The 11,626-nt window shown below is 49.1% G+C and overlaps 1 protein-coding gene across 1 annotated transcript in view; it reads left to right on the top strand.

The window, feature by feature from the left end:
- LOC102976759 (OTU domain-containing protein 7A) overlaps positions 1-11,626 on the top strand; it is a 191,954-nt gene that overhangs the window by 161,508 nt on the left and 18,820 nt on the right. Inside the window, exons 8-9 of the mRNA XM_055088162.1 lie at positions 5,831-5,958; positions 8,083-8,232. Of these exons, the coding sequence (XP_054944137.1) occupies positions 5,831-5,958; positions 8,083-8,232 (278 nt within the window). The remainder of the gene's footprint in view (positions 1-5,830; positions 5,959-8,082; positions 8,233-11,626) is intronic.

Here is an 11,626-nt window from a genome sequence, read left to right as displayed (position 1 = left end):
ATGACAGTCTCTAGGTCCATCCACCTCACTACAACTATCTCAATTTCGTTTCTTTTTATGGCTGAGTAATATTCCATTGTATATATGTGCCACATCTTCTTTATCCATTCATCCGATGATGGACACTTAGGTTGCTTCCATGTCCTGGCTATTGTAAATAGAGCTGCAATGAACATTTTGGTACATGACATATACCCTGAGAAAACCATAATTCAAAAAGGAAATATTTTTGAAAAGCTTCCCCTCTGGGCAGACACAGTTCCTGACTGGATACAAAGGCCCACAGCAGGGCACCGGCTGGCCTCAGCCCCTGTGAGCCCCTCAGGCTGACTCTCCAGCCCCCCTCTGCAACTATGTGCCAGCTCATCAAAGATGTCATCATGGCTCCAAACCCTGCCTGGGAAAAGGGGTCGAGTCCCACCACTGGCAGAAATGCTGCCAGGGACACATGTGTCAACTGAAAAAAATGCACAACCTAAAAGTTGAGAATTATGTTTTGTTTGGCAGACAAAACTGAGGACTTAGGCCCGGGAGGCAGCCTCTCAGATTACTCTAAGGGACTGTTCTGAAAAGGTAAGGGAGGAACCATATGGGAGTTGTTGCAACAAAGACCAAATAGTCAGAACATCCAAAGATTACTGTTAATCAAAGAAAACCAGACATCTCAAGTTAAGGAATTTAGTGCTTTTCTATGTATGGGGAGATGCAAGAGTCTGGGCTCACTGAAATCATTCCTTTGATATGCACCTCAGCTCTCTGGGGCCAGCATCCTGTGCTTTCTCATACTGAGTCCCCTCAGGGTGCACCAATTGGGGGTGGCTGCAGTGACTGATGGTTTGATGGTGGGCGTCCTCTTCCATCCTGAGTTCCCTCGGGGCTCACCATCCAGTCAGCTGTAATGCGATAGCTTGAAGGCTGCAGTATCCTCTGTTTATGGATACAGCAGGCAACATATTTTCATTGACATACGCATAGTGAGTGTCGTGCAGCTGTGAGAGGGGAGGAGACCCACATACTATGATGGAGGCCTCTCTGGGATGTACTGTTAAGAGGAAAATCAAGGGTCAGAATAGCCCATGTAGTGCCCTGCCTTTCACCTAGAGGTAGGGGGAGGGTATGTGTATAGAATCTAAATATGCACATACATTCATATTCCTATATATGTGCGCATATGCACACATACACAAACACATATATGCTTATATTTTTAAAATTTTTATTGAAATATAGTTGATTTACAATGTTGTGTTAGTTTCAGGTGTACAGCAAAGTCATTCAGTTGTACGTATATATATATTCTTTTTCAGATTCTTTTCCATTATAGGTTATTGCAAGATATTGAGTATAGTTCCCTGTGCTATACAGTAGGTCCTTATTGTTTATTGATTTTATATATAGTAGTGTGTATATGCTAATTCCAAACTCCTAATTTATCACTCCCCCTTTCCCCCTTTGGTAACCATAAGTTTGTTTTCTATGTCTGTGGGTCTGTTTCTGTTTTGTAAATAAGTTCATTTGTATCATTTTTTAGATTCCACACATAAGTGATATCATATGATATTTGTCTTTCTCTGACTTACTTCACTTAGTATGATAATCTCTAAGTCCATCCATGTATGCTTATACATTTGGATGGGAGGGTACACCAGAAACTGATAACTATGTCACCATAGATAATCACCATGGATGATGACTCTACAATTTATCATCCAAACTGGTATATTTGGAGGAGGGAGAGTGGCCACTGGCCATTGGTGACCCATAAAGCAGGACTTTCCTAAGCAAAACAGGCGGTGTGGTCACCTCACCTTGGGGAGGGGGACAGGGGAAGTGTCCTGGGGGGCCTGCACCCAAGCTGCGCCTCTGTGCAGCCAGGTGACTGCCCTTGGGCAAGACCCCACCGGCTGCGCAGACCGGCTTCCTTGTCCATGACATGGGCTCTTGCTGGGGTGGCCTCTAAGGCTGTGGCTGCCATTTAAGCCAGGACACTCCCAAATCTGCACTGTGCCTTTTGGCTCTCATGTTCAACACCAAAACAGGAGTGAAGCAAGGTCACTCTGCCCCAGGCTCATCTCCATAACCCCCTCCCAGTTGGGCCTATACCCCCATCACTGCTGCCCATGTCTGGCCATGAGGCCTCCAGATGTATGTGGTGAAACTGCATGCTCCAGCCCTAGCACAGATCTGGGATGGATGGACAGACAGACAGGTGGGCAGGTGGATGGGTGGATGGATGGATGGATGGATGGATGGATGGATGGATGGATGGATAGATGGATAAATGGATGGGTGGATGGGTAGATAGGTGAATTGATGGACAAATGGATGATTGGATGGATGGATATATGGGTAGACGGATGGATGGATGGGTGAATAGATAGACAAATGGATGGTTGGATGGATGGATGGACAGGTGAACAGATGGATGGTGGGTGGATGAGTGGATGGAGGGATAAAAGATGGCTGGATGGACAGATGTTACCTGGAGGCCTCTGCAGTGCCTTTCATGGTGCCAGCTTGTAGCAAGTACTCAATAAATATGTGCTGTTTTTTCAGTTTGAAATACAATGGCCCTGCTTTGAGTTTTGCATGAACAGAAAGCCACGCCACTACAGTGGTGCCTAATACTTAGTCAGCCGTTGCACCGTGGTTGTTGTGGGCCCCCTCTGCGTAGCTGGTCGGGTATTTTTCTCTTGAGTACGCAGGCTGTAAGTCTGTGTTCTGTCTTCTCCGTGCTGCTGCTTGTCTCGTTCGGCCATACACCTGCCTGTGAGCACTCACTGTGTGACAGGGGTGAGCGGGCACCCTCTCAGAGCCCTTGACCTCACATACCCTCTGAGCTGTAGCTGGACAGGATAACTACCCAGGATGTTTGGAAATGCACACCCGAGAGCATTGTGTTAGACTCGGCATGTGTGTATGTGTTTAACACACTCCTCTTCCACTTCGCTTCCCTCCCTGAAAAATTCAGTCCTAAATCCATAGGTTCATCAAAGCAAGGTGGGCACCTGCAGTGGGCAGAGTGGGGGGTGCCAGGACACAGAGACCAAGGCCAGGGTGTCAGAGCCAGACAGAGTGAAGAGGGCAACGCAGGGGAAGGGGAGCAGCATTGGTTGGGGGTTGTTTACATACCAGGATCAAATAAGGAAATAGCTTAAGATTGGTAGAAACCAGGTTACTCACTTTTGGGGAAAGGAGTTACAAGTAGAATGAACTCTGGGTGTAGATAGGTAGCTGACAGATGAAAATATCTATGTACACGTGTGGGTGTGTACACACGCGTGCACACACGCGTTCCCCAGCTCTATTTACTGAGTCTAGGAGCAATGACATCAGCAATAATCATATTTTGGCTTCTAAACACCATTATCCACTATCTTAAAAAAAAAAAAAAAAAAACAGGAGAAATGGCTGAATCCAGGGCTGAAGCAGAAGAGATACAAGATGAATCTTGTTGACTGAAAAAAAAAAATGCACAACCTAAAAGTTGAGAGTTATGTTTTATTCAATGGACAGAGCTGAGGACTTAAGCCTGGGACACAGACTGTCAGGGAGCTCTGAGGGACTGCTCCAAAGAAGTAAGGAGAGGAACCAGGATACATAGGCATTTTTGTAACAAAGACCGGGTGGTCAGAACATCCAAAGATTACTGTCAATTAAAGAAAACCAGACATCTCAAGTTAAGGAATTTAGCGCTTTTCTGTGTATGGGAAGATGCAAGAGTCTGGGCTCACTGAAATCATTCCTGTCAATATGTACCTCAGCTCTCTGGGGCCAGCATCCTGTGTTTTCTCATCCTGAGTCCCCTCAGGGTGCACCATCGGCTGCCACAGCTGACTGCTAGATGGGGGAGGGGGTCCCATCCTGCTTCCATCCTGAGTTCCCTCAGGGCTCACCGTTGGGGCACCTGTAGTTGCTGATGGCTGCAACAGCCTCTGTTTACTGAAATGGCAGGCGATGTTTTAAGTTCACAATCTTGACCATCTTCTTGTGCTGGAAAGCAAGGACGTGCTCTAAAAAATGACGGGGGCTGTCACACAGACACAGATCCCACTTGAACAAGCCCCACTGACCAGGGCGGGTATCTGAGCATCAAAATAATAACATGGATGGATTATAACCCAGTGAATCAAATAGAAGCCTGGAATCCAGAGGGGTATCAGTAAATGTATCAAGGCTTGGTAAGGAGTGGAATATGTCTGTAGATTCCAAGTTCCTCCCCATAAAATGCTTATTAATTATGGAGAGGAAGTGAGCAGCTCTGCAAGGGGGAGCCTGGCCAATGGCCACGAGAGAGATCCACCCAACTGGACACCACGAGAAGGATGCAGTGTAACCCAACCTGCTCTGATTGTGAGGAAACACACACCCAGACCATGGACATTCTACACAATACTGGGCTTGTGGTCTTCAAAACCACCTAGGTCTTGAACGTCAAGTACCCTGAGGAATGTTCCAGACTGAGGACGGCTAAAGAGACACCACAGCTGAATGCAGTACACCATCCAGAACTGGGGCAGATGGCACTTGGTGACTGGGGTCTTTCACGGTGACAGATGCCTTGTTGCATTCGTGATTAGACGAATTCCCAGTTCTGATGGTTATGTAGGAGAACACATCTGCAGGAACGTAACCCCACTCACAGGAAATGCACACAAGTTCTGCTGGGGTGATGGGATTTCAGGTTGGCAATTTACTTTCAAATGGTTCAGAAGGAAAAAACTTATTTATACTCTGCAAATTTTTTGTGAGCTTTTAGGTGCTGCCAATTTTTTTTAAGTATTAAAATAAGGTATATTGAGTCACCAAAAAAAGAACAAGAAAAAACTATTGGTACAATAACAACAAAACGCCCCAGATGATTATGAGGCATCCCCAAGGATTCAGAGCCTTTGTTTTAGAAGCCACACAAGCAGTTGGCTGCGGGCTATATGCATAGAACCCTTTTCCCAGGCCACCCCACCCCAGAATTCTCAAGCAGGGCCACACTTGCTAACTCTGCCCCACCTGCTCAGAGACCGCCCTCAGTTAATTCTGGGTGCCCCACCCCATTCGAGTGCCCAAGAGGCCCCATCAACCTCAGGGCACTGGCCTTCCCCTCTCCATGCTTCTTCCCTTTGGATTGGCCTGGTTGTTGAGAGATATCAAGGGTACAGTTCTCTGCCCATGTCCTAGAGTCACGAGTGATGCAATTTTTGGAGCCCACTCTTCCCCTGAGCCTCGGAGAAGAGCCAGCGGGTGGCTGGGGAGGGTCCGAGTGGCCTGGGTTGGGCATTCTGTAACTCCCTCCACTACCACTCAAGGCAGCCTTCTTACCACCATCTTCAGTCGGGGTATCCCCTAGAAAGGCCCACAGATCTTGGTAGCAGTGGACCCACCGGCCCTTCAGATGTGCCCAGGCATACCTGCCCCCGTGAGGATAAAGCTTCAGCCTAAGCTGCTGGATGTGAGCATGAACCCAAGGGGGAGCCTCCATGCCTCTTGCCCCAACTGCATCCTCATCAACCCGCCCAGAGAACCAGCCCCCATGTTGTCACACACTCTGGGCGCCTCTGCCACCAGGGAGACTGCATCTTAAAGGGAGCTGGCTGCCCACATTGCCAGGTTCTCTGCCTCGGCTTCTTTCCTGAGACCACCCACCCCAGGATCAGGGTGGAGAGCTGGGTTCAGTGTGCTTGCCAACATCGAGTGGCGTGGAGGGGGGCCGTGGCCTCAGGTGGCCGCGACGGCCAGGGTCCACACAGGGAAGGGCCACGCAGGGAAGGTGTTTTGTCCTCTACTCCCTGTCCTGACTCGGTCCAGTGACAGGCTTGCTTCGCTGTGTCCCCAGCGTGGACAACGCCGAGGACCCCGTGTACGAGAGTCTGGAGGAGTTCCACGTTTTCGTCCTTGCCCACATATTAAGGAGGCCCATCGTCGTTGTAGCAGACACGATGCTGAGGGACTCAGGCGGGGAAGGTAAGTTTACTCATAATGAAACAGATGTATTTTATTCATCACCCAGAAAGCATAACATCCCGAGTAAGGAAGGGACAGTCCAACATAATGTCTGAGCCTCCAGAAGGACACAGAGCTTTACTCTGCCTGGACAAAGATCTTATTATTTCTCCTAGTTTCTCCTCGACTCCACATGTTTCTTGCTTCTCCCCATAGAGAAGGGATTACTCTTTTTTATCTTTTTTTTTTTTTGGCCATGCCACACGGCTTGTGGGATCTTAGTTCCCTGACCAGGGATTGAACCTGGGCCCTCAGCAGTGAAAGTGCAGAGTCCTAACCACTGGACAGCCAGGGAATTCCCAGGAGAAATTACTCTTGGCCGTCCATCCACCCTGTGTGTCCACAGCAGGAGAAATGTGGCTGAGTGGGGGTGGGGATGAACCCTGAGGGGCTCCGGGCCCCACCCGTTGCCCACACCCTCCAGCAGTGCCGGCCTCATCCCAGGGCCACTTGGCCACTCAGCCACTCCAGTCCCCTCCTGCCCCTCGCATGTGTCTTAAAGAAGAAACAAGAAAGGCAGAAAATGCAAAGTCATCCACAAGGCTGTGATGGGACCAGGGCTGGGGGAGAAGGAGGAAGGGATGGAGGGTTTCCCAGGGCCGGTACCCACTGCACTGTCCATCACGTGCACCCTCTCCCTCGGCCAAGCCACTACCTCCCAGGGTAGACACTGCCTCCCACTTTACAGACGAGGAGCCCGAAGCCCAGAGAGGCCACACAATGTTCCCCCGCCTTCGGCTGAGGCTTGAGGAAGCAGGGTCAACCCAGGCAGGGAGGGCTCCACGCGTGTCCTCCCTCTAGCCTTTCTGCTGGAGCCCACAGGGCGCCATGCTCTCTGAAAAGGAGGGACAGAGGAGGGGCCAGGATGGTGGATGGACCAGGAAGGTCACCCTAGTGTAAGTGCCCTGCCTCTCGTGGCTGTGGTTACCACAGAAGGCAGGGAGCTGGGAGTACCTTGGTCACTCCCAGTGACACAGGCCTGCAGGGGTCTGCAGCTCTCTGGGTGCAGAGCCCGGCCTCCCATCGGGGTCCCTGTACTTATCAGATCCCACAGAGCTGGGTCCACACTTCCTTCCCTTGCACCTGTCCTGGAGGGTGCAGCCCTCTCAAAGGCGGACCCACCCTGCCTCTCAGCAGAGAGGGGGGCAGAACCATGGTCACTGATATAGACAAAGCGAGGGTGGGGAGGAATCCTGAGCTCATCAAAGACATCCCTGACGTCGACTGTCCTTTCCTTCCACAGAAGGGCAGTGAGTCACTGAGTCTGAGGCCAAGAGGCAAGGTTCTTTGTAATTAAAAGACAGATGCCGTGTCAGGGCAGGTATTTCCAGTATTTACTGTATTTCAGTGAGGATTTAGGCTTTTTCCCCCTTTTGGTAAGGAAATGAACAAGATTGTGTCCCGGTTGCTAAAGGAGCTGATCCCCGTCTCTCATTTCCCATCTGACTCACAACTTGGGCCTGGAGTGCTCTCATTGAGCTGCTCAAAACCTAGAACAAATAAGTTCTCAAGCAGCACATATGTTGTTCTGTATGCAGATGCTTTCGTGAACACAGGAGAGGAATAAGTACACCCAGGAAAACACGGGTTTCTAGGTGGCCATCAGCACACATCCTGGCTGACCAGGGATGGGCTGACCTGGGGTGGGCGTTTTGATCACCTTGGCGGGACTCAGGGCAGCAGGCAGGCCTGGCAGGTCACAGCAGAATCCCCTCAGCCCTGTTTGTTCCTAGGGTGCAGCTTGACAGGGCACAGGGACAAATGAGCCAGGAGGACTCTGCCCAAGGAGGCAGGTGGAGCAGGGTGCCCTGGTCAGGTACAGGACTTGGGGTCTAATGGGCCTGGCCCCTGCGAGCCTGGGCTTCCTCATCCATTGGTGGCAAGCATCACCTAGCTCCCAGGGAGCTCCTGCCAGGTGGGTGGAGGCCCCTCTGCTGTGGAGTAGGTGACAGATGACAACACCCGGGGCTGCAGCCTGAGCCCGCCCTCCCTTCCCTCTGCCCTGTCACCTCCCCCAGGATGGTGAGGGATGCTGTCCACGCCCCCTCCAGCTCCACATGCCCTCACCCTTGTTTGTGTCTGCAGCATTTGCTCCAATCCCCTTCGGAGGGATTTACCTGCCCTTGGAGGTGCCTCCCAACAGATGCCACTGCTCACCTCTGGTTCTTGCCTACGACCAAGCGCATTTCTCTGCCCTTGTGTCCATGGAGCAGAGAGACCAACAGAGAGAACAAGGTACGCCCGCCACCACCTAACAGTGCAAGGTGGGGAAGGGGTGGGCCGGGAGGGGCAGGAGGCGGAATATGGAGCCCTCCCTGGGAAGCGCACTCAGCAATGATAGGTTTTGCCTAAAACTACCATATGCATGCAAAAAAATATCATTGAAAATAATGCCATTTGCAGCATCATGGATGGAATGGACTTAGATTATCGTTATCATAGATTATCATACTAAGAAACTTAGATTATTATACTAAGTGAAGTCAGACAAAGACATCATATGATTTCACTTATATGTGGAATCTAAAAAAATGATACAAATGAACTTATTTACAAAACAGAAACAGACTCACAGACAGAAAACAAACTTCTGGTCACCAAAGGAGAAAGGGGAGGAGGGAAAAATTAGGATTTGGGATTAACATATACACACTATTATATATAAAATAGATGAATAACAAGGAACTACTGTATAGCACTATACTTAATATTTCCTAATAACCTCTAAAGAAAAAGAGTCTGAAAAAGAATATATACATATATAACTGAATCACTTTGCTTGTACACCTGAAACTAACACAACATTGTAAATCAATTATACTTCAGTTTTTAAAAAAAGAAAATAATGCCACAGACAACTTTTAATTTAAAATATGAAGCAAATTAATAATCAAGCCACCCTTAAAGAACTTTCACTGTGGTTCCCTTTCACATGTACGCATATATTATATGGATGTAATTAATCTCAGATGTAATTTTTAAAAGCCCGTCTACTTTGTTAGACCAACCAGACGATCAAAATATTAAAACTCTGGACTAGTAATAAACTTACACTTAATAAATAAATAAATAATTAATTAAAAGCCCGTCTAGTGCAGAGAGTCAGCAAATTACAGCCCACTGCCTGTTTGTAAATAAAGTTTTATCAGAACACAGCCACAGTTGTTCAAAGACATATTGTCTGTGGCTACTGCTTTTGTGCCCTAACAGCAGAGTTGAGAAGCAGCCCCAGAGGCTGTGTGGCCTGCAAAGACTAAAATATTTACTAATGAGCTCTTTACGGAAAATGTTTGCCAGGCTCTGCTCTAAAGTAAGCTTCTGAATCAAAAGATGGATTTTTCCATTCAAATCATTACATGGGAGTTTCCTGCCAGGAGCCATTTCAGTGCTGCAGAGAGGCTTGCCAGGCTGGGCCCACAGGTGCGCACTGCACAACTCCAACCACCAGTCACATAGACTCATGTGGGGCCTGTCTTCAGTCAATGCATTATGTGTCTGCTGTGGAAATGGTGGGATTTTATTTGGAATGTTAACTGCTGATGGATGTGTGACTAACAAAGCAAAGAAAGGGAAACTCTTCCTTTCTCTGTGTCTGGTTAGACAGAGAACTCCCAGGATACTAAAAGAAGGAAAGACTGACCAGTTTCAGGGTCTCTGCCATAGGATGTGGTCCCAGGAAATCTGTGGTGGCTCATCCTGTGGTGATGTGAGTCCAGAAGGAGAGGGAGCAGGGCTGCAACTGGCTGTAAGGGGACTATCACGTCCTTTTCCTGTGCTATTTACAGACATCTCACTTTAGCCATAGGAAGACATGTTTCATCATTAAGGCCTGGTGCCATTTGCCTTTTCTGTTGTCTCTCTGTGTTTTGGCCAGTGAGAGCTGGCAACTCCCTCACGGCTTCCAGCTCTTCTCAAAGCTCACCGAAGCTCTTGAGAGACAGGAGGACCCTTTCTCTGCAGCCTCACCCTATCAGCAAGTGATTAAAAAGACCAAAAGCCTTTCATTTAGAAGCCAGATGTTGGCAATGAATATTAAGAAGAAATTTAATCAGGATAGTAGGTCAGAGGCTCCTAACTGGGCAACTCAGGACTTTGGTTTCTATAGAAGAACTGTACAGCAAAAAATGAAAAAAACTATAAAAGCAAGGTGAAAAAATAAAACCATTATATAAAGGTGATGAAACATTTTAGAAACTATTAACATATCGAGTATAAATTTTGGAGAATTTGAATAAAATTGGCTGTGTTTCATTTAGAAATTTTAAAAAAGAGGGCCCTTCTCAGGACCAGGGATCCAGGCCAGGTGCGGGGCCTCTCATCCAGTCTCCCAGAGACTCTGTGGTCAGGGAAAGATCAAAGTCCCAGGGCTGGCATCTCCAGTTGCTGAGCAGAGCCTTCAGAGCCCGGCTCCCTCCTCACAGAGGCACTGAGCTTTCTTTCAGGCCTTCCAGATACTGCTTATGGATGCTTTCAAGGCCAATATGAAGGTGCTCTTCAATAAAAGGACAAATGTGGAGGGGTTACCGCCTAGCAAGGGAGCATTGCAGAGGTGCAGGTGGTTTCACCTCTAAAGACTTGTTTTTCCCATAAGTGGATTCTGGTCCCAGTGTGGGTTCTGAGCGGCTGTGTCGTGGGCTCCCGCAGCTCCGCCTGCTGGCTTGCTCCTAATAGCAGTGTGGTCCCTGCCTCCACAGCCCTCACGTGACCAATGTGCAGGGCTGCACGTTGACCCGTTCAGTCCTGACGACCATCGCACAAGCAGAAGCAAAGCACGTGTAAGCGGCTCCCACTGGCTGGGTAACCTCTGTGCTACATGTCAGGCCCTCACACATTGGGAAAGAAGACAAATGCTCTGCAGACTTTGAGGCTTTAAGTATTGCTACCAACACATCCCCTGTGCCACCCTCACTGAGCAGGTGGGTGCTGGTAGGCGCAAACTTGCTTCCTGCTCCTCCCACTGGCCTGAAGTCCAGTGGTCCTGCATGCAGTATTTGTTTGGGGGGCCAAGGGCCCATTCAGTGAAGCACCTGTTGCATCCAGGTTTGGGGACCCAACGATGACAGTGTCCTTGCCTTGGGGCCCTTACCACCTTGTAGGGGTGACAGGCAACCCCATCAAGCCACATACTATACAAGGCAGCATGTTTCCCAAGCAGGCACGAGCTCCATTCAGCAGGGGAGCAATTATTCTAATTGAGAAGAACAGACAGATAGACCTGAGCAGAAGTGCTGGGCTGATGCAGGGATGTTGCTGGTGGGTGGCTGGCATGTTGCTGGTGTGGCCCAGCAAGCACACGTCATAGGAGCATGACGGCATTGGCCTGGGTACTGCCGTTTCCTCACTGCGTGGCCCGACGGGCGCCATGTGCCCTCCCAGCCTGTCCCCTTATCTGTTGCCGGTACAATAACACCCATCTCCCTGGAAATGAATGCTTTCTCCTCCCCTTCCTCACCCTCATTCCCTCCCCCCTCCCCTGTCCTCTGCACTTTCTCTTCCTTTCCGCCCACTCTCCCATTTGGTCTCTTTTCATTTGACACATTTAAGGACATCACCACTTAATTATGAAGTGACCACCATGGTCACTTCCACACATTGAAGTCTTCAGTCATCCCTGGGAATGACACTGCCT

The sequence above is a fragment of the Physeter macrocephalus genome, chromosome 11, assembly GCF_002837175.3.
Source record: "Physeter macrocephalus isolate SW-GA chromosome 11, ASM283717v5, whole genome shotgun sequence".
In the NCBI taxonomy this organism is placed as follows: domain Eukaryota; kingdom Metazoa; phylum Chordata; class Mammalia; order Artiodactyla; family Physeteridae; genus Physeter; species Physeter macrocephalus.
The sequence above is the reverse complement of the archived record's forward strand: the minus strand, read 5'-3'. Positions and strand labels throughout refer to the sequence as shown.